Source organism: Vitis riparia, chromosome 2 (assembly GCF_004353265.1).
Source record: "Vitis riparia cultivar Riparia Gloire de Montpellier isolate 1030 chromosome 2, EGFV_Vit.rip_1.0, whole genome shotgun sequence".
Lineage (NCBI taxonomy): Eukaryota > Viridiplantae > Streptophyta > Magnoliopsida > Vitales > Vitaceae > Vitis > Vitis riparia.
Window position 1 is genome coordinate 18,359,895 of NC_048432.1, and position 24,426 is coordinate 18,384,320.

Here is a 24,426-nt window from a genome sequence, read left to right on the forward strand (position 1 = left end):
AACTGTTTTGGATAAAAATGCTTTCATTTTTTTTTTTACAAAAATTCCATTTTATTTTAAAATACACTAATAATCAATATATTGAAGGACAACTAGATTTTTTTAAAGATACTGTTTTTAGGGAAAAAAAAAAAAACAGGGAATGTTAGATTTATAATTATCCAATTTTTTTATATATCTTAATTGATTATTTATTTTAATTTTATGGTAAATATAACAATTATTGGCATAAAAAGACAAAAAAAAAAAGGGGAAAAGAAACCACAGCTCCCTTTCTACAACGGAATCTAAATATGCATATGTATGGTCATTTGCGCATATTGACTCCATCCATGAAAAGCAGAGATGGCAGTCAAGAAAACTCAGTAATTTCACTTCAAGGACATGATTGCAGCAGGAATCGGGGAGCCGAGAATTTGTGAGTACATCGCAAGGGCACAAGAGAAAGGTCACAAAAGACTACTAAGGAATCAATATCGTCTTGTTTGGATATGGATATGCTTATCCAACTTTTTATTTTTATATTTTTTATGGTGGGTTCCCAATTTCGTACCTGCATTTCGATTCCTGTTCTTAGTTAATTTAATTTTTCATATAACTTTAAACTTAATATCATTTTTTTTTCTGTTAAACAAACAAATAAATAAACATTCTCAGTATTTACAATGATCCGAGAAGATCTTTAGATTATGTTTGGTTCATGAAAAATATAACAAAAAGAAAAAAATATTGAGAAAAATGATATTTTTATATTTAATTTCACTATAAAAAAATATAAAATAAAATAAAATATAATTAAAATCAGAATTTTATACATTTTAAATCTTTTAATCAAAAGGAAATAAATAAAATGAATTTAAAAATATAAATAAAAATAATTTATTGACTTTGAATTTATTTTTTATTTTCATTCGCTTGTTATTTTATTTTACTTTTCCTCTTTATTTTATTGTCTTCACATTTTGCCTCACATTTTTCGATTTGAATTCTCAAGGTTTCATTGAAATTATATCGCTTTAAGAATTCCACACATCACTTTAAGGTTTCATTCAAACAAGTTAAAAATATTTCAATTTTTCAAACAAGCATTTTTCAAAAACAATCATCAAAAAATATTTTTTTTAAATACATTCAAACAAAAATAATGTTTTTCCTAAGGGCATCTCTTAGTTATTTTATATTATTTTTATTTGTTTTTAAGAATTACTTTAAAAAATAATTATAACAATTTTCAAAACTATTTTAAAAACCATATTCAAAAACACTTCCCAAATAAACCTAACCAGTCTTGTCTTTCATGGTTGAGTCCCCTAATAGAATTCCACTTTTAAAAATGATTGAGAACTATTTTTAACATGTGCTCTCAATAATTATTTTTTGAGCACTTGTCAAACAACCCCAACTTTCTTGAATGGATAGCATTAGATTTTCATCAGAGCCGATCAGTTTAGACATTTGTGTTGTATGGGGCACAGGCCACTTATTGTAGCAACCAGGCTCCTGAGGCCACACTCCAATTCAAGGAATCCACACTTAGTTTTTCTGCTGGCCAGATTTGCAGCAACACACTCCAGACAGCATCCAATGTCTTGAAAATGGACCCACTTTATATCCAGATAAACTTTTTTTTTGATAGACACTTCATATCCAGATAAATGTGAATCACACTTCACTAATGAAAAGGTGACAGAAAGAAACTTAGGATAAAGCCCTTATATGTGGTCAGGATATATAGCAAAGTTTTTCTCTTTCCTCTTCTCTCTTCTCTCTTCTCTCTTCTCTCTGCTCTCTTTTCTCTCTCCCCCAGGCTGGCCTCTGCAGAGCCATGGCTTCTTCCTTCACTGTCCCCAGCCTTCAACGCCCTCTGCTTCACAAATCTCACTTTCTAGGCCAAGGCCATTTCCCCAACAATCTCCAGAAGGCCTCTCTCTCAAGAACCAGAACACCCTTAACTGTAAAAGCCAGTGCCAAGTTCGACCTCTTTGGAATCATGGGAGGAAGAGGTCTCTGTAATGGCGAAGAAGGCCTTCAACAAGAACTCAAGAGGAACATAGAACCAGCCCCATCTCCGGATAGTGTCAAAGATGAAGAAAAACCAGCATTGGCAGCTGTTGATGATGTTCCAGAAGATGGTTTTGATAAGGAGTTGCTAGGTTTAACCGGCGGTTTTCCTGGTGGCGAAAAGGGTTTGAAACAATTCCTAGAGAAGAACCCACCTCCGGAGAAAACTTCAGGAAACATAATTGAGAATGCAAGATTAAGGAAGCCAAAACCACCTGAATTGCCACTACTGATGCCTGGTATGATTGCCATTGTGAAGAACCCAAATAATCCTTTTTACATGTATTGTGGCATTGTACAGAGAATAACTGATGGCAAGGCTGGTGTTCTGTTTGAAGGAGGGAATTGGGACAGGTTAATTACTTTCCGGCTTGAAGAGCTCCAACGTAGGGACAAGGGACCTCCAATGAAAAATCCCAAGTCTGCGATCCTTGAAACTCTACTTGAACAGGAGGCATGACCATTCACTGTTTTTTCATCTCTCAGTTGTATGTAAGAATATTTGTAAGCCTCTTACTTTGATAATTGCAACTTAGACAGCCGATTGGTTGATTATAAACAGTTTTGTAATATCCCATGTTGCATAGAAGAAAAAATTGCTGATCCTACATATATACATAGACACGTTTAACGTCATAAGAACCATTAGGCCTATTAGGATTAGAATAGACAATATCTACAAAACTTCAATGTCCAACAACCAGAGCTTTAGTAGATTCTATATTAGGATCAGAAAAGGCATACCTCATGCAGAAGCTTAACTTCAGTCTCTTATCCTTGTCCTGTGTGTTTGGTCATCAAAGATATCAATTAGTTTTTCCACTAGGGAAAGATTTCAGAAACCTGGATCTTTGCATATAACCTTCTCCAGATATAATTAGTTTTTCCGCTTGGGAAGATTTCAGAAAGCTGATCATTACATTATAATCTCCTCAAGATACAGCTGTTTATGTAGAAGATTTCAGAAAGCCGATCGTTGCATTATAACCTTCTCTGTTTATGTAGAAAGTAAAAAAATTTGATTTCCACAAAATAAAGAAAGAAATTCAAAAGACAAAGAACAGCCCAATACATCGACTTCCTGTCTCAGAGCTCCATCAAAAGATCAGAAGCAGCCTCCCAACTGCAAATGTTTAAGGAAAAAAAAAAAACACATGAAGAAGCCATTACCAATTCAAGAAGGCGACAAGAGGATACAAGCCACGGTCATATGAGGCAGTACATACACACAGCAAGGCAGGGCTCCTTGTCAGGGTCCCCGCCTTGTATGCATTGCAAGTTGCAACCCGGAAGGAAAATCTCAACCATCATACCAAACAACTAATTTTCAAGCCATGGTTACGACAACTGTAAAATGGTTTAATCATTCACTCATGCTGATTCTGAGCCATGGTCCATGCCAATTATTTAGGCTATGTTTGGTTCCCGGGAAATTTGAGGAAAAATACGAGACAAACAAAATAGAGAGGAAAAGTAAAAGAAAAGAAAAAGAAAAGAAAATTTTTTTAAAAAGATTTGAAGTTAATAAATTATTTTATATGCTACTTCAAACTTATCTTACTTATTTTAAGTCTTGTACATAAATTATTAAGTAATTTTCATTATATTTAATATTATTTCGTGTTTTTCATAGTAAAACTTTCCTTAATATTTTTTTCTTCCTACTTTCTTGAAACCAAACATTGCACTATTTTTCTCAATTATTAAAAATAGATGAAACTAGCCAACCAAATGAATGGGCCATGCAGCAATCCCATACAGAGGATTCTTTCATATTTAATACTTCACAAAAACAACAATAAATTATCCTTGTAAGGAGAATGGCATATATTTTATATGGACTCGAATATTCACTGGCTAATGGTATATTCCATAATCGACAATGACCCGTTATAGTGGATAGTGGATTGGCCTTTGTCCACAACTTCAACAATCCTTGTTCGATTAACAAAAAGACAAAGGTGATTTTTGGTAACACGGATAAAGGTGGAAGAACAAAAGAGAGACTAGAGCAGTAAATGTTAGAATTCTCATTTTACATACCAAAATAGCCTCAATTTCCTCATTAGAAACTGGAGTTCGTTTTGGCTGGAGAGAAGCCTTCCCTCCTGAACCAACATTTGAAGGGGCAACAGGAACCTTCATCCTAGTAAAGGAACTCTGCTGAGCATTCCCATCTGCAGACACTGCCTGGGATGCAGATGCAGAACCGGAGGGTTTGCGAAGCAATCACCTTAACACTCAAACTGCAATGATCACATAAAATCACTTCACAGTTTCACACAATGCAGACCCAATTTGCAATAATCATGGGGCATTGAATTCAAGCTCCTGATTGATGACAAAATAAAAATTATTCTTGGGAAAGAAAATGAAAGAAAAATACTAAGAAAGGAAAAAGGTAATGAAAATCTATAAAAATTTTCTATTATTGATTGTCTATGGAAAATTTGAGGGGAAAAAAAAAATTAAATTATTAAAAAATAGGCTTTTTCCTACATTTCTTTATTTTTATTTAGACAAACATTTGATTGTTTGGTTGGTTAGATGGGATTGGAAATGTATACCCTGATATGATATGCAATTGGATGGGAACAAGGATATCATTTCAGAGATAATACATTATGTAGTTGATTTGTATTTGATAAAAGGAATAATATATCATATACCATTAAATGAAAAATATTTTTTATTTTGATATTTATTTAAAATAAAATTTATATTGCATCTTTTCCCTCTTTTTTTCCCCTATCTTTCCAAATAACCAAACATTAGGAAAAAAAAAAACCAACCTAAAACATCCTCAAATTTCAAATTACTTGCATTTCTAAAGCACCCGACAACATTTTAGTCTTTTTCTCAGAATTATTCATTTTCAGATTTTTTTTTCTTGGGAAAATGTCTTGCCAAACATATTTTCTTATAACATTTCAGTTTTCCTGTGCCAAATATCTTTCTTTTTTCTTTTTTTCCCAAATAAAACAGAAAACAGTTCTCATTCCCAGACAACTTACAAGCTTTTCCAAATTGAACAATCTTGGGCTAAAATTCACATAACCAACCCAAAACAAATATATTGGGAATTGACAATCTAATAAAGAAATTTATGGAAATGGAAAAAAGAAAAAGAAATCATTAATCAAAGATGAAAAAAGCCCCAAAATAACATTGAAGATTGCGAGAAACTGTACCAACCGGAGGGTTTGCGGTGCCTCTGAGGAAACTTGATAAGCGGAATTCTCTTCATCGCTTGTGTTGCGCCCATCTCGAGCTCTGGCTCTGTGTTTCTGCGAAAATGGAGAAGGGTTTGTGGGGTTGACGGTGGAGATCTAGGTGGCCGAGGTGTGGGGTAGTGTAGGCTGTATGGGGTGTGTCAGCCATCTGGACCGTAAATCTAGGTCTGGAGGTTCCTTGGGCTTGGGCCACGATTTTAGGCTCAAAAGGCCCAAAATGGGAGGGTAGATATGAAATTGTTATGAAATTTTGGCATCTTGGGTATGAATTCAAATCAACATATGAGAAAAAGAAAAAGACAGAGAAAGTATGGGGAAACAACGTTATTTGGGCTTGGACTTTACTCCTGGACGGGCCGATTAATATTTTTGTAATGGGCCATGTCCAAGATATAAAAGCCTGTGTGACAAGGGGCCCATATTGGGCCTATCATGCATTTAACTCTTAAAGACTAGCGTTTGGGTCCATATCAGAGTATTTTGAATATTTTCTTTCTTTTTTTCCTTCAAATTTAGAATTTGATTGAAAATAATTGTTGAACATAGTTTTTTTTTTTTTTTTTTTAGAATACTAATTAATTTTTTTAAATTAAAAAAATATGTTTGATGAAGTTTTGATTCAAAACATTTTTTTTTGAAAATGTATTATTTTGTAAAATAAATTTAAGGTATTATCAAGTATTTTTTTAAACCATATTTTACAAAACAATCAAATAGAGAATAAGGATATGTTGAGGAACTGTTTTTTATAATAGTTTTTTTCTATAAAATAAAAAATACAGAAAACACATTAAGCAACCAAAAATTATTTTTTTGTTTTTAAGAATATAAAACAAAGTGTTTATAGATAACATCTTTTAGTTATTTTTATTATTTTTACTTGTTTTTTGAGAACTATTCTAATAAATAATTATTACAAACATGTATAATAATTAAAAATAAAACATTAAATATAAAAAATATTTTTAAAACATATTTTAAAATATCAAATACATTTTAGGTTTTTAAATAGATTTTTATTCTATAAAATTTAAAAATAATTTTTAAAAATTGTTTTCAAAAATTATTTTTCATAATTAATTTTTTTAAAAAAGTTACTAAACAAACTCAATGTTGGCATGAGCGGTCTAATTAGATAAATTAGAAAATTTTGTTTTAATGTAAATCCCATACTTCAAGGGTCATCCACATTTTTAGCCACAAACCGTGTAAAGCTAGAATAGATTCCTAAAATTCCTATATTTTGTATCTATATATGATTGTATTCAACTTTAAAGAAAACATGAGAAATAGAAAAACACTTCCAAATTGACAGGGTATCAAAGCAAGTCCCTAAGACCTCTGCTTAAACCACCGTGTGACCATAAAAACCCTAGACCCAATAGAATCCATGGCGGAATCCAGAGACCTAACACAACCTCTCATTCCCCAGATCAACTCCATCGTTAACGATCTAACGACAAAAATGACAGAGGTCTTGACCAAAGCTCAAACCTCCCCTCAACCCTTGCTTGTCGATTCTTCAACTGCTCCGATCGGTATACAGAAATACAACTCGATTCTACAGGAAGATCAGGTTTATACTTTCCTTGATGGACTAGATGATAGACTGGATAAAACTCGAAGTGATGTGCTCCAATTAAAACCATTCCCTACGGTGGAACAGGCCTACGCTTTTGTTCGTAGGGAAGATGTCAGACAAATGGTGATGATCTCAGGTGCAGATACCACTCCTGGACCAGTTATGGCATCCAAAGGGATTAAGAGAAGTCACTACCAGACGCCACCGAAACCAGGGGCTCTTTCTCTAAGCAGTGGAAAATCCAACTCATCATCCAAAACCAAAACACCATCTAATGGCATGAAGTGTACACATTGTGGCAACTCCATACATACCCGTGACACCTGTTTCAAACTACATGGGTATCTAGATTGGTGGAACGACTTTCAAGCACGAAAAAAACGTGAAACCTCTGCTAATGATGACCACACTAGGAAAGTTGTCGTGATTACTTGTGATCCTTCATTATCCCTCATCCCTCAAGTAGAATCTCCACATGATCCAGGTATTTCTGGTAAGACACTTCATATCTCTACTCACAATGATGATGATGACTGGATTCTCGACTCTGGAGCTACAGACCACATGACATTTGATTCAAATGATTTTTCTAATGCAACTCAACTGAGACGGAGCTGTGTTACAAATGCCAATGGGGTTACTTATCCGGTTATAGGGGCTGGAACAGTGACTTTATCTTTTTCCTTTTCATTATCTAATATATTACTTGTGTCTTCTCTTTCGAATAGACTGACGTCTGTGAGTCAAGTTACTGCAGATCTTAATTGTGTGGTAGTGATGTATTCTACATTTTGCCTTCTTCAGGATATTCTTACCAAGAAAATAATTGGGCATGGTACTAAGAGGGGGGGATTATACTACGTGGATGACTTCAGTTCGAGAAGAGCAAATCACATGCACCACACACTTAGTAACAAGGAAAGACATGTTTGGTTATGGCACCATCGACTTGGGCATCCATCATTTGGGTATTTGAAGCACTTACTACCTGGTTTATTTTCCAAAGTAACACACTTAAATTTTAAATGTGATACTTGTATCTTAGCCAAAAGTCATAGGGCTTCTTATCCCTTGAGTATGAATAAAAGTATGATTCCTTTTGATTTAATCCATTCTGATGTATAGGGACCTTCCCCAATAACTACGTCTTCTGGTCATCATTGGTTTGTAATTTTTGTTGATGGCTACACAAGAATGACATGGCTTTACCTCCTAAAACACAAAGATGAAGTATTTTCTGTTTTTCAATCGTTTCATACCATGGTCCAGACACAATTTTTTGCCAAAATTAAGATCCTTTGTTCTGACAATGGAGGGGAATATGTTAATCAACAATTCCAAACATACTTTAACAGTCATGGTATTCTCCATGAAACCTCTTGTTCTCAAACCCCACAACAGAATGGTACTGCTGAAAATAAGAATATACATATCTTAGAAACTACTCGTGCTCTATTGATCAATGCACATGTGCCAAATAGATACTGGAGTGATGTTGTTGCCACAGCCGTGCATCTACTGAACCGTATGCCCACCAAAGTCTTACAATTTCAGACTCCATTAAAGGTGATTTCCAATCATGTCTCATTACCTACTATTTTGATGATTCTTCCCCGAATTTTTGGTTGTGTTGCTTTTGTTCACCTCCATAAGAATCAACGAACTAAGTTGGATCCATGTGCTATCTGGTGTCTATTTTTAGGGTATGGAGTACACAAAAAGGGATATAGATGCTACGATCCCATTGGCAAAAGAACCTACATCACCATGGATGTCACTTTCCTAGAATCTGAAAAAAAAAATTTCCATCACCGATATCCAATTCCCCTCTTCAGGGGGAGATCCATGGTGAATAACAAATTGGTTGGATGTTGAAATGCTGGACGTTGGTGACAATCTAGCACATCCGAATGATGGCAACGACATGGTTGAACCTCCAAGAACTGAAGCTGAACCTATACCTGAATCATCGAAAGATGCAAAATCTGATGAATCCCTTCACTCTTTAGTACCCGATGACCCTCCTCCTAAAAATATCCCTGAGGTAAGCTCTTCCATCACATCTTTACAAACTAGTGCTATAGATACATCTATGGGTTATGTTCTACCTTTCAGACATAATAAAGGCAAACCACCGTATCAATACTCCCTAGACATAGAAGAACAATGATCCAAGTATTCGATAGCCAAATACGTGTCCACTCAAAGATTATCTGAACCTCTCAGAGCCTTTGCATATACACTCTCCTCATGTCAGATTCCGAGTAGTGTTGAAGAAGCTTTATCAGATTCGAAATAGGCTCAAGCTATAAAAGAAGAATTGGAGGTGTTGCAGAAAAATAACACATGGTTTTTTAGTGTATTGCCTGAAGGAAGGAAGATAATGGGGTGCAAGTGGATTTTTTCCATTAAATATAAAGTAGATGGGTCTATTGATCGATACAAGGCGAAGTTGGTAGCAAAGGGTTATACACATAAATATGGTATAGATTATCAGGAAACTTTCTCACCTGTAGCCAAACTAAAAATTGTTAGAGTTCTATTATCTTTTGCAGCAAACTTAGATTGGCCATTGCACCAACTGGACGTGAAAAATGCCTTCCTCCATGGTGATCTTGAAGAGGAAATTTTCATGGATATTCCACCAGGTTATACTGCTACCTCAGAGGCAAAGATCACATGTAGTTTACAACGAGCATTGTATGGACTAAAACAATCACCTCGAGCATGGTTTGGTAGGTTTAGTTCGACAATGAGGAAATATGGGTTTCAACAAAGCAATTATGATCATACACTCTTCCTAAAACATCAAGTGGGAAAAATAACAGCCCTCATAGTCTATGTAGACGACATGATCATTACAGGGGATGACGTAGAAGAAATCTCCAGGCTTCAAGAGCAATTGTCAACTGAGTTTGAGATGAAAAACTTAGGAGGGCTTAAGTATTTTCTAGGCATTGAAGTAGCAAGGTCAAGATAAGGTATATTTCTTTCCCAAAGAAAATATATACTAGACTTGTTGGCAGAGGTAGGATTACTAGAGTGTAAGCTTGTTGATATTCCAATTGTCCAGAATCATAAACTTGGAGAATATGTAGACCAGGTGCCAGCGGACAAACAGAGGTATCAACGGTTAGTGGGTAAACTCATCTATTTATCTCATGCTCGGCCAAATATTGCTTATGCTGTGAGTGTAGTGAGTCAGTTCATGCACTACCCGAGTGAAGACCATATGGACGTCGTAATGCGGATCCTTCGTTATTTGAAGTCCTCTCCTGGGAAAGGGCTTATGTTCTTAAAGAATGGTCATTTGAATGTTGCTGGCTACATAGATGCTGACTGGGCAGGGAACGTCACGGACAGGAAATCTACTTTAGGGTACTTTACTTCTGTGGGAGGCAACCTAGTTACATGGAGGAGTAAGAAAAAGAAGGTAGTTGCATTGTCTAGTGCTGAAGCTGAATTTCGGGGAATGGTCAAAGGAATATGTGAACTTCTTTGGCTGAAAAAGCTGCTACCTGAGATTGGCGTTGCTCCTAGCTCTGAAATGAACATGTTATGTGATAACAAGGCAACCATTGCTATCTCCCACAATCTGGTCCAACATGATCGCACTAAGCACGTTGAGGTGGATCGAAACTTCATCAAACAAAACCTTGAAGAAAAGATTATTTAGCTTCCATTTGTTAAATCAGAAGACCAGTTAGCTGATATACTCACAAAAGCAGTGTCTGCAAGGAACTTCTATAACTCACTTGACAAGTTGGGCATAAGAGATATCTATGCTCCGACTTGAGGGGGAGTGTTGGTGAGCTGTCTAATTAGATAAATTAGAGAAATCTGTTTCCCTTACTTCAAGGGCCATCCACGTTTTTAGCCACAAACCGTGTATAAGCTAGAATAGGTTCCTAAAATTCCTTTGTTTTGTATCTGTATATGATTGTATTCAACTCTAAAGAAAACATGAGAAATTGAAAAATACTTCCAAATTGACACTCTAAAAATCTATTTGGTAGTGACATAGAAAACACCAGTAATTTAAAAAATGATTTTGAAAATAAAAATTAAACAAAATTTATAAAACACTTTTAAAAATTTTAAAAATCAATTATTATACTTTCTGAATAAAGACTTCAATAAATAATTATTTAAAGGAGTGTTTTCAAAGAAACCGTGTTCAAATAGAAACGCTATGAAACGACTTTGAATTAAAACAACTTTGAATTGAAAAACTATTTTTTCATATTTGATTTTTAAGATAAAAATTACTCAGTATAATATTTTTTGACAACTATTTTCAAAAAACATCTTCAAAGACTTTTATCTTTTTTCTTAAATAAATGCATTAAAACCCAATATGACTTTTCATTTACCTTTTGGAGCTTTGAATTTTCAAACCGAATCACTACATGGTCATTCACAACTTAAGAAGACGTTAAAAATTGCAACTCACATCACTTTGCATTTACCTTTGGAGCTTTGAATTTTCAAACCGAATCACTACATTGCCATTCGCAACTTAAGAAGATGTTAAAAATTGCAATTCACATCATTCAATTCACGTTATCGTGAGAAATACGTCTAACCATATCTCGACAAGGCACATCTGTCAATTGTCAATTATGTATTCGACCCAAGTTGCTTCCATCCACATGTATTTTATCCAAAGCTCCTACAATTAATTGTTCCTGACAAGCTTAGTTGTGTTCCATCGTTGAAATTGTCAATGACACCACCGTTAAATTAGATAAGCGTCTTACTTGGGCTTGACTCAATATTATTATCTATAATTTATTTTAAAATTTTGAGGGAAACTGTTCGAGAAAAAAATCGGACAAAAAAGTAAAAAATAATTTGAAAGTTGGTAAATTATTTATATATATTATTTCAAAATTTTATTATTTATTTTCAATTTTTTATATAAAGATTAAATGATCTTAAAACAATTTTTTTTATATTAAGAAAATTAGACTTTATTTGATAACTGTTTTTAAAAATAGTTTTGAAAAATATTTTTTTTTTTAATTTTTGTAGAACAAATGTCTGTTTAAAAACTTAAAATGTTTTTAACTTGTTTTAAATATTTTTAAAAATAAATTTTATATATAATATTTTATTTTTAGTTATTCTACATGTTGTATAATTATTTCTTAAAACAATCATAAAAAAAAATAAAAATAAAAATTTTAAAATAATTAAAAGATGTTATTTGAAAATATCATATTTTCTTTTCTTAAAAATATAAAACAGAAAAAAGTTTTTTGGTTACTAAACTTATTTTATATGTTTTTTGTTATGAAGAATATAAATTGTTCAGAAAAATAGTTTTCAAACATGTAATACTTTTTTCTTTTTCTTAAAAAAATCAAATATAATGTTAAAGTTGAATTTAAGCCCAACCCATTAAGAGTTTATTTGGTGACTGTTTTTTAGAATAATTCTGAAAAATAAAACATGTTTGGTCGTGTAATTTAAAAACATTTTTTTTTGTTTTTAAAAACAAAAAAATGTTTTAAAAATTTTGTAGTATTATTTGGCCATTGTTTTTTTGAAAATAATTTTAAAAATAAAGATGAAATAAGGAACAAGTTTTAGAAAATAAGTGAAAATTATTTTTATCAATATTTTAAAAAACAAAAGGAAAATATAAATTCTTTTGATCATGTTTTCTAAAATTTGTTTTTAAAAAATATTTTTTATTTTTTAACTTTAAAATAGTTTTTAAAAACAAATTTGACTAAATCCCCCTATTTTTCTTTTTCTTTTTTTATAATCAAATAAAATATTGAAGTTGAATTCAAACACATTTGTCTGACAAATTTTGGCGGTATACCATTATTTTTTTATAATAATAATAAAAAAAGGAAAAAAACAACATAAGAAACATATTCATATAATAATTTAATTTTATTTCAATATAAGATTATTTTTTTTGGTCACGGTCAGGTCTTTGTTCTAAACCCCGTCTAATGGTTAACCGTAGTATCGTACTAAGTTCCCAACACGCGGAATTCAAGGTAATTCTAGAGCAATAAAACAAGTTTCTAATAAAATATATATATTTTTTTGGGCTTCCTGGATTCCATGGAAGATGCTGTGAAATTATTGAGATGTTGCATCTGTTCCAAGACAGTGATCATAGTCTTGGAATTCAAGTGGATTGACCTGGTCAGGTAGGACCTAATTTAAACACGTCTTTAGTTAATGACTCAATTACGTGTCTAGTTACTTGACTTAACTAAAATTTGTCATTTTAGTAGACCCAGTCATGGGTTGGATTTTAAATTACCTGACCTATAATTTTTTTTTGCTATTTTTAGAATGGATTATAATTGACTATTACTTTTTCATATATATATATATATATATTTCTATTTATTTTAGTTTTTAACTTTTTATAAATACAAAAAATAATAGAATATTATAATATTTCATATCGGATATATAAGTATAAACTTCTTTTAACCCTATAAACATATATTTAAAGTCAGGTCTCTTTTGGGTAAGAGCAGAACAAAAAATGAAGGAATAATTTGGAAAATTTTTTATTTTTAAAAAATAATAAAGTATCAATATTTATATAAAATTTAGGGAGTGTTATTTGCATTGACACTAAGAAGTTCAAATTTATTTTTTAATTTTAATAGTAATAGCTTTTATATTTGGAACTTAATAGGAAATTAGGAAAATGTTGTCTTTATAAAAACTTCATTTAACTTGTTATTATAAAAAAAAAAATTAAATTAGTGACACTTTATTTAAAAATTATTTAATATTTAATAAAAAATTCATAATACTAACATTATATTTAAAAAAGAATTTAAATGGAAGTAGTAACTTTTTTTAAAAAGTCATTATCTTTTAAAGACTAGTTTTTAAAAATTCCTACATTAAAATAGAAATTATTACTAATTTTTTATTTGACAACAGTTTTTTGTTTTACAGAAAAAAAAATTTAAGAAAACTTACTTGACAATAAAAAACTGTTTTCTATTTTTTATTTTTAAAAACAAAAAATATAATATTTTCAAATAATTTTTTTTCACTTGTTTTCTAATAACTATTTTAAAAAATAATTATATAAATATTTAAAATGATTAAAAATAAAACATTGCATATAAATATTTTTAAAAATTAAAAATATGTTAAAAACATTTTATATTTTTAAATAAATTTTTATTCTATAAAAATCATAAAATAATTTTCAAAAATTATTCATAAAAACTTGTTTTTAGAACCGTTTTAAAGCAGTTACCAAACATGCTATAACTTGTGAGGTTTTAACCAGTCCACCGTAATGGATAAATGGATGAATCCAAATGTCGTTGAAAACGACAGCAGGGGAAATGGGCCACAGGTCGTTTTTCATGGGCCTCTCCATAGTGACAGGGGAGCCCACCAAAAGGGGTAAAAGCACCTTTTGAAAAAGTGCATTGACTCCTTCAACAACTTGTATCTTTCCTAATTAAAAAAATAATAAAAATTAAAATATTAATCTATTCCAAAATAAATATTTATGCACTCTAACCTATTGCAAAAGCTCCTATTAAAAGATCGGTATAAAAAATCATTCCACTGCAAAATTTAGAAAAACCAAAATATTTAATATATTTATTCTTGAATTATTTTAATTTTAAAAAATAATTTATTTTCTAAAATAAGTTTTAAAAATATATTTTTATTTATTTTTCTTAATTCAACTATTTCTTACTATCGAAACCTTAAACCTCTTTTACCTTTTAAGACTTCTTACAATTATCGTAACCTTAGACCTCTTTTAACTTTTAAGACTTCTATCTATTAATTGTTAGATCATATTTAGTTTCCAAAAAATCTAAAAATGAAAAGAAAAAAAAAAAAACCCAATAACCAAACATAACTTTAGGTTATACATATAAAAATGAACCAATAACTTCATTAAAATAATATTTTTTTCTGGAAAGAAATTTTTTTACCATATATATTAATTTTCAACGCAGAATTCGTACTGGAAAAGAATTCCAAAAATTGAAGTAAAAGACCTAACATTGTCCTTCGCTGACTGCTACTAAAAAAAGAATTTAAAGCAAATTAATAATAATAATAATAAAAACATTAATATAATGATAATAATTAATAATAGGTTAGTGGATCACTTTCATTGACTGGTAAATGGCCTCTGAAGCATGGCAAAACTAACCACGAATTTTCCAGCTTCGTGCGATTGACGACTTCCTCGATTCTTCACGATATTCACGCCAAAATCCCGATGACACATTGACACCCACAATACAGTAATGCCCCTAACTACACTCCTTAGTCCTTTGAACTCCCACTTTTCTCTCACTCTTAACCCCGTTCTCTTCCCTATATATATCACTATCCCCTCTTCACCTTCCTTCATCCATCACAGATCAGAAAAATATGTGGGGTGTCTTCGATAAGGCGGTTGAGTTCGTGAGGCCCTCCAGTGAAAAAAATAACTTGGTGTACAGAGATGAGTTGAGCAAAACGCCATTGATTCGAAGGGAAGAGGAGATGGAGGAGAGGAAGAAGAAGAAGAAGAACGGGGAAGGGGAAGGGAGAGGGGCGGCGATGAGAGTGAAAATCTTGATGACGAGGGAGGAAGCTGAGAGGCTTTTGTCCAAGTGTAAAGATGGAGGGAGACTAGAGTTCAAGGACGTTGTCCATGAAATGATGACGATACCAGCGAATCGGGTTAGTGTTGTTAACCCTGAGACTTGCCGTCATGATGAGGTGCTCAAGAGTATACCTGAAGAATGTTAGATTTGTTGTTGTAATTGTTCAAGAAATCTGAAAGCTTTTCAGTTTTGATTAGATATATTAGTTCATCTCTTGATATAATCATTCTAATTCTCTAACTTGTAGTTTTTGCCCGCCATAATCGTATAAGAAACCCCAAAAATTTTCAGTTTTGATCCTACTTTTCAAGACCAGCGTTGATGTTTGATGTTGTTGGGACTCACATCTCAAGGTTATCTTTAGATCTCGGTGTGGGGAAAAATAGAAGAAAAATAAAATAAAATAATTATTTTTTCGTAAGGTATCAAATCATTGAAACATAACTTTATCCTTTTTTTTTTCATTTCAATAAAATTATGATAATTATAAAAACTATAATAAATACTTAAAATAATAAAGGATATTTATATAAAAAATAAATTATTTTTCAAATAAATCCATGAAAATAATTAGATTATGATTCAAATCTTTGACCAAATATTTCTTCTAACTTCAAACTTTCTTGAAAGATGATAACACTAAGATTGGTTGGATGCAAAAGTGTGGTAGATATTTGGGATTGATACATACCTATATAAAATAAACTCAAATATTTTGACCGTTGTGTGGGATCCACTATTATTTCCGGAAGCACCTAGGATTGGTGTGTATTGTTTTAATATTCTTATTGGTTTCTCCTCTCTTAATGACACAGTGAAGAATCCACTACCCATTTCCGTGCTTCCCAGAAGTGTGAAACATGTGGGTGTGATTTCCCCTTTCAAGGTTGTGAAACATGTGCTTAGTGGTCTCTACATAAGCGCTTTTGAGGAGCTTTTGCGGTCCCCAATAGATAAGTTATATGCCACAAAAGATATCAGCTTGACCATAGAAGCATGTTATAAAGTTACAATTGCTGTTTGTTTGAGCTGGTTCCATGTTCTATTTGATTCATTCGGAGAGAGATTTGGCATATCCTCTGTTTCCAAAAGTGGCTTTCGGGAACATAGCAGACTTTATTACTTCTAGTTCCCATTTAAGGAAGTGTAGATCATTAAGAATATAGCTGCTTAGAGGCATCAAAATTGATGAAGAATTAAAAAAGGTACAATTGTCTTCATACAAGATACTCTATCTTCTCGGTGCACAACCTTTTGGATGTGATGATCTAGTGACTATTCGGGTTGTTAGCCAATCTTCTAATGTCACCACTTTTAAGATACCCACCAACAAATAAGGTCGCACTAGAAGATTGATTAGCCTTTCTAATGCCACCTCTTTTAAAACACCCACTAACAAAGAAGGTGACAATAGAAGATTGGCTAGTAACAAAAGAAGGTGACACTAGAAGATTGATTAGCTTTCTAATGTCACCTCTTTTAAGACACCTACTAATAAAAGATGTGACATTAGAAGATTGGTTAGTAACTCGAATAATCATTGGATCATCACATTTGGGGAAATGTTGTGCACTAACACTAGTAAAAGTTTAAAACCAAAAAAATAAATAAAATAAAATAAAATATTATTTATTTATAAAGTTTTCAATGTTTTAATTATTAATAAAGAAATAAAATTACCCATTGAAAAATAAATTGTGGGGAGACTTCCAAATAATGCTAAATATATAAGAAATTTCATTATTTTTAAATTCTAAACATTTGAAAGTAATACATAAAATAACTTAATAATATGATGTAATATGTTCTTCATTCCAATTTCTTTTTTTATATTGCAAATATAATAATCCTAAATTAAAATATGGGATAAGATATCACATGTATCATGAATTTATCCTTTTTGTCCATTCTCTTTTTTTTTTTTGAAATTTTTATTAAAAAAATTAAATTTTTAGTTTTAAAAATAAATGAATTTTAAAAATATATGAATAACACAACTTAAATTAATACCATAATATTTAATATATATCATTTTGTATATATTTAACAATATGATATAATATTTTTTATAAATATTAAATTTTTAATCATAAATATTATTAATAAAGAAAGAAAAATTATTTACTAAACTATAAATTATACAATGATTTTCAAATATACATGGTTGATATTTTATTTTATTTTAATTAGGATGCAATATATTTTTTACATTAAAAAAATTTAGAATATTGAATCTGGGTTGGGCTTGGTTGGGACATTGGGCAACCCAAACCCAAATTAAGTACTTAATAATTTTAATTAGATAATTATATTGTATTTTATATATAAAAGAAATAATTAGATTTTAAAATTAAATATTTTTTTTTATTATTATACCAAATTGTTGCATTAGATTAAGCTTGGATTAGACAACTTCAACTTGAGTTATTCTTGGGTTGATGTAATGTTAATTATTATTATTATTATTACTATTATAACAATAGATCTATTGAGAGTCATGGGCATCAAGTCAAGAAAGGTTTGGGAGAAAAATGAAGGTTAAGTTGACGATTGGCATGTTGGTCTAATAATAAGCCCAAAGATTTTTGGAAGGGGGTCTCTCTCAAACCCCAGACTGCTCTGCAGCAAATTTCAAAGCTCTCCCACACCTTTAGATGCTTTGCTGTTGTGTGCTGGGCGCATGGAAATTATGTACCCGTCTTCTGTTGAATCCACCTACCACATTTCCAAACTTCAGCTGGAAAGTCAGCACCTGAAGTGAAAAAAAACCCTTTCCTTTTTTTCTTTCAAAGTTTAATAATTAAATCATATGTAACAAATTATTGACAACACTCTTTTAATATCAATAAAATGTATTTCTAACTTAATTCATCAATTTAATAACATCGATATCACATGTTGGAAACTATCTCAATTTTTTTAATTAGTATAAATTGCTTTTTATAAAGAATATTTTTTAAATTAATATTTATTTTGTACCATTAGATTTTTTTTATAGAATAAAAACAATTATTAAGAATATTTTATTGGTATTCTATAATTATTAGATGAAAAAGTGAGATAAAGAAACATACGAAATCGATAAATTGTAAGAAAAAATAGGAGGCACCAACAGCGGCAGAAACACATAATTTAAGGGTGTGGATACAAGAAAGAGAAAAAATATGGGATGTTTGGATAAGGTTTCTACCCTTTATAATATTCTATATGATATAATATAATTATTTTCTCTTATTTATTGATGTATACATAATTGATCAAACTACGTTAAAACCTTATATCTTTTTAGATGAATTGTTTTATTTTATGTTTATAAAATAATATTATTTTCATTTTATCAACTATACAATGTCTCGAAATGAACAGAATGTAATTGTCAATTTAACGCAATTTGTCAATCCAACCCACTTTCTAATTGAAAAACTAATGTAGGGAAATATAAATAAAGAAATTGAGAAAAATAGTCAACATGTGATACAAGGTGAAAAACCTTGGAAGAGGTAAAAATTATAGGACCAAGTTAGGTGTTGTTGGATCGTGTTTCGTGAATGTAAAGATTACATTCATCATTGAATTACATTAATCTTTTATCCTTTTTTCTTTACTGTTTTTCACGTGTATGGTTTGGTCAACACTAGGAAGCCAATCTTCCAAGGTATCAGAAAAGAGTACGATATGATTGTCTAATGCAAGATCCACTAGTGTCCCTCTCGGTCGAATCAAGTTTTACCGCATTCTCTTCATTGATTTTCCTTGGAGCCTGTTAAAGCTAAACCTTTAGCTATGATGTTGCAGTCATTTCAGGGGTTTTTTGATTTCTACTCAAAACAAGATCAAAGTAAGAGTATGGATGATTTGTCTTTGTAAAAACAACTGTAATCCATGAGGAACAGTGGTCTTACACTTAAGATGGTGGAGGTCATTTTCTCAAGAAAAATCCAAATTTTCTTTTCCTAGAAAATTTCTTAGTTAGGTGTTTTCTCTCACAAAAGCAAGAGGAGGCCCTCTCTAGGTGGATTCACGTCAAAACTGGCGAGAGAATTTTTATATCTAGAATTCCATCACTGATCATTCAGTCATCAAGCGACCAGTCTAGTGATCATAAGCAAGGCTGCCACATATTTGAAAGCATTACGGTGTGGGATTCATCGACCAATCGACCAGGACCCCTCAGTTTCAGCATACGATTGATAGCCCAATTGGCATATACATTGATCACCTTCAGAAAACTGAACAACCCCATTACTTAGAGCCAATTCTATATGTTCCATATGGCACGAATCAATTTTTCATGTCCACCGAAGAGTTAAGAGACACAGGCTTATTTGAACTTTGATTAATATTGAACAAGAGCTTGATCAAATCAAGCCATATTAGGATCCCAAAGGTGCCTGATTCACCAGGATAAAACTCAGCCCAAAATTTTTTTGCCTTTACTTCTATAAATATGTTGGGACTTTCTTTATCTATAAAGTTTGATTTGGTCCAGTGATGTGATTGCATACACGTCTTTTTTATCAGTTCTTTTCCCCCTTTTTCCCTTTTTCTCCATTTTAACACGATCTACTGTTGAACATAAGAACCACTTGACTGCGATCGCGTAGGGATTTCCCAGGAAAGCAACTGGGCTGTGGGGTCAATGGCATTTCATTGACCTTTTACCCTTCTCAAAACTATGGTACCTTTGTGATCATTTCAGGTTTATCAATGGAGTCCAACTTCATCTTTAGAAGCAATGAAGTACACTAGAAAGCAAAACCTTCTGTAAAAATTGATGTGAGTAAGATTCACAGATCTCTTAGTTTCCTGAAATCTTCAATTTTTTTTTTTTTTATCAGTTTGGTGGGTTTGAGAAATTATGGTCAGTAGCATCAACCCCATCTGGGTTTTGATCTTTAGATGTGGAAAGGGCTGGATTACATTAGATTTGAAAGAAATTGCAAAATCCTTAGGGATTTTTAGGCAAATTAAAGCCACTTACATAAGAAGACTAATTCTTAGAAACTGCAAAGCAACAGTGGTACATTACCAGTGAGAAGAAGAGGAGGAATTAGGAGAAATATTAGGCAGAAAAGCACGAGATATCGGGATCGGGTCATCAACCATATGAAAAAACCCCAAAAAAGATCCAAGTGAAAGAACTCGTGATTCTCAAAGCACATGAGGGCTCTCCGAATAAACCAAAAACATATAATTTACAGATCTTTGGGTCATTCATCACCCATATGCAAAAACAGTATGAAGGAGACACAAAACGGTAGGGTAAAAAAAAGAAGAAAGAGGTCATCTCTCCATCTCAACGACTTCGGGGCTCTCCATGATGCTCTCAAGAGAAGGTTTCCACCCTTCAACTTTCCCAGCAGTCGCCGCCGATGATCTCCCTCTCTCTATCTCCCTCAACACATCCTCCAAGCTCTTCCCTCCTTTATCCTTCAACTGAAACATCATCCACTCCAACTCCTCCTTCGTCAGCACTATCTTCACCCTCACCCCATACCCACTTCCCTTTTTCTCCTCCTCCCCCCCTTGCTTCTCCTGATTTCTCTCCTCTTCTTCTGCTTCGTGCCTCTCTCTGCATGTTTCCATGCAATTTCCCATAATCTTGGGCTCCAAAAAACCAGCTTTTCTTCTGGGAAAACTAGCCTCCAAACTAAAGTGCAGGGCTGAAAGCTGCTTTGATGGATCGAGGCTAAGAGGGATGAGGCGAAGCAGCCTAATAAATAAGTGGTTGTTGGAGGTTTGTAAGTAGCTGGTGTGCATGTGAGGTGGGGGAGGATTGAAGGATATGGGTATATATATTTATAACTCCTACTTACCTATGAATAAATTATATTTCACGTAGACTTGTTTTTCTCCATATGGTTTGATTTTTCTACTCGCCAAATGCTTAGTGACAACATTTGTCTCTTCCCGTGACGGTCCTCCCGAAATATATATATATATATATATATATATATATATATATATATATATATATATATTAAAATTTATTTTTTTCTGATTTTAAAACATAAAATACATGCAAATATTATTTTCAATTTTATTACAAAAGAAGCGAAAAAGTACTTAATTCCTCCGTCACGCCGACATCACCTGTGGATTCTGTCTGTCACATATAAATACTAGCGCGAGTAGAACTAAATTTCAAATATAATTAATAACCGTATTAAATATTCGTAGTTGAACGTTGAATTATTTGAACATTAACGAGATGGAATTGTACGTACTTTTCCCAAGGTGTCGGCACCCTTCTTTATGGCTAAGGAAGCTATCAAATTCACCCTCACCCAAATTCCTCATTTATTTCACTTTACTTAAAAGTAGCCACTTTTTTTTTCTCTTTTTCTTTTTTCAAATATTCTTTTGCCTTTTTCAGTAAAATAATTAAGGTACCATTGGAACATATTTTCTAGAATTTGTTTTTAAAAACTGTTATTATTATTATTTTTAAATTAAAAATAAGTTTTAAAAAATATGATTAAACGAACTCATATTTTTTTTAAATGTAATAAAAATAATTTTTACTTATTTTCTAAAAAACAAAATTTTAAAAACAAATTTTTATTTTTAAAATTAAAAAATTGTTTTTAAATCACATGATCTAACACACTAATAAATTTTTATTTAGTGATTAATAATTTGAAAATAAATTATTACACTAGTCCGATAAACAAACATAAATTTCCTTAAATAAAAATAAATTATTGAGAGGGAATTATTTAAGAAATAGTGAAAAAAATTTTATAAACTTTGTCAAAGTTTCAATTAAAAATCTTAATTTTACAAAAAAATTATTGAGAGGGCATTCAATACCAAAATCAAATATTTTTCAACCAATTTTGGACATGTTTTAAGTGTTTGTTTTCTTGTCTAATCATTACTTTAATTTGAGAAAGCAGGTTTGGCATTTTATCAAAAAGTCATGAAAAGATGAATATCCAAAGTAACTTGCTTTAGACACATCAACCTTTTTTTTTTTGCCTTTTCTTTTCTTTTCTTTTTTTGACCCAATTGATGTGAACAGCTTTGAGATTTCTTACATGCAACGAGGGATATTAATAAAAATCATTTGGAAAAGTTGGATGATTTTTTTTTTAACTAAACTACGAGGAAATTGTATTATTTGACTAATGGAGGAAAGGATCCCAATATTATAGGATTAATAAAATCCATATTCAAGTCTTTGTTTGAGAAAACAATAGTCCACTCAAGGCTAACTTGACAAAATCAATTTTCCATGTTTGAGCTCTAATAATAATCTATTTGGCTTATAATTAAAAATAAAAAATTACGATGACATTCAAGGATATAAGTATATAAAATTAATTACAAACATATATGATCAAGATATAAAATATATATATATATATATATATATATATATATATATATATAGATATCATACTAAAATGAAACCCGGATGTACCTTGTAACACCTCTTATTGATGATATCCTTTTATAGAAAGTATTATTCAATATCATAATGAAATAATAAAAAATATTTAATAATAAAAAAAAAAAAACACTCGATTCATGATATATTTAAAAAAATGAAAATAATAGTCGAAAAACTAAAAAATATTTAAAAATTAAATAAATAAATTCAAAATTATTTTGTATAAAAAATAAAATGCATAAAAATAAACTTAAGTATTGTGACAATGAAAGCTTCAATGGAAATATATTAATACAATAATGTACGTAAAATCATCCACATTTTAAAATATACAAGATTTTAATATGATTGAATCAATCGTACTTACATTTATGGATATAAAAGATTATTCCACTAAATTATTAAAAAAATTATTGCTAAAACATAAAAATCAAATATAATTATTAGACTTCAAAACATTTTATCCTTTTTCACTCCTTATATATGCATCTAAAACACGAAACTCCTAAATATTTCTCAATCTTCTTCGTATTTCTATTTGCCACTCTCTTTTGCTTAATATATATGAGAGAGAGAGAAAACTATGTTTGACAAGTTACTTCTGCGCGAGTTTTTTGTATTATCTGAATTTTTTATTTCCACAAAATAATAGAAATTTTGTTTTTTTTTCTTTTTCTTTTTGGCTCCAGAGAAGTAGTCTGTCTAGAAGCAACATAAATTTGACGAAGGGAATTTTCGTGGAAGTGAAGGCACTAAAGGAAGCAAATTCCGAATCAAACTCTAAACTCACAAGAACACTTCTGATTTTCCAGACAATGTCACGGGCATTAATACAAGTTTCCAGCCCCACTGTCTCACCAACCCTTCCTGCATCAAACCATAAAAATTCACCACTTTGTCTTCAACCACACCGACTCTTTTGTCGGTTTTTGTGAAGGCCATTAATATATATATACATAACGGTACCTCTTTAACACGTAATCATATTCGGTTTTTATTTTTTTTAAATAAAAATAAAAATATATTTAAAATCACTCCGGTTGGTACCATATAGAAGACAATATTAATGATTATTTTGAAGACTAAAAGAGCCCAATTTTTAATATAATAAAAAATAATAATAAAAATAAAATAAAATAAATCATATTCTGCAGCTCGTGGCTTTGTGTTAAAGATTCAAATTTAACTACAGTCCAGAAAACTTTTAATCTAAGTTTGGTCCAGAATTTAAGGAAAAATGTAAAAGAAAGAAAATACAAAAAAAAAAAAAGTAAAAGGAAAGAAAAAAAAAATAAAAATAAAATTCGATAAATTTATTTATTTTTTGTTACTTCAAACCTATTTTATTTATTTTAACCTACCAATATAAAGATTAAATAATTTAAAAATATTTAATTTTTTAATTAATTTTATTTTTATTTTATTTTATTTTATATTTTTCATAGAACAACCAAATATGAAAAAAATATTTTCCTTTTCATTTTCTTTTCATAGTATTTTCCAAGAACCAAACATAACCTTAGAAATTTACAA

At 31.0% G+C, this 24,426-nt stretch overlaps 3 protein-coding genes across 3 annotated transcripts; 1 reads left to right on the forward strand and 2 right to left on the reverse strand.

The window, feature by feature from the left end:
* The first annotated feature begins 1,759 nt into the window (after positions 1-1,759).
* LOC117907607 (NAD(P)H-quinone oxidoreductase subunit S, chloroplastic) lies at positions 1,760-2,671 on the forward strand. The gene has a single exon (XM_034821207.1). It carries the CDS (start codon positions 1,826-1,828, stop codon positions 2,519-2,521), a length of 696 nt encoding a protein of 231 aa, XP_034677098.1. The 5' UTR covers positions 1,760-1,825; the 3' UTR covers positions 2,522-2,671.
* Positions 2,672-2,894: 223 nt separating this feature from the next.
* LOC117907614 lies at positions 2,895-5,424 on the reverse strand. The gene is made up of 3 exons (XM_034821219.1): positions 5,270-5,424; positions 4,105-4,284; positions 2,895-3,184 (listed from the first exon to the last, which is right to left on the reverse strand). Exons 1-3 carry the CDS (start codon positions 5,324-5,326, stop codon positions 3,167-3,169), a joined length of 255 nt encoding a protein of 84 aa, XP_034677110.1. The 5' UTR covers positions 5,327-5,424; the 3' UTR covers positions 2,895-3,166.
* Positions 5,425-20,423: 14,999 nt separating this feature from the next.
* LOC117928216 lies at positions 20,424-21,269 on the reverse strand. The gene has a single exon (XM_034848137.1). It carries the CDS (start codon positions 21,255-21,257, stop codon positions 20,781-20,783), a length of 477 nt encoding a protein of 158 aa, XP_034704028.1. The 5' UTR covers positions 21,258-21,269; the 3' UTR covers positions 20,424-20,780.
* Positions 21,270-24,426: the final 3,157 nt, after the last annotated feature.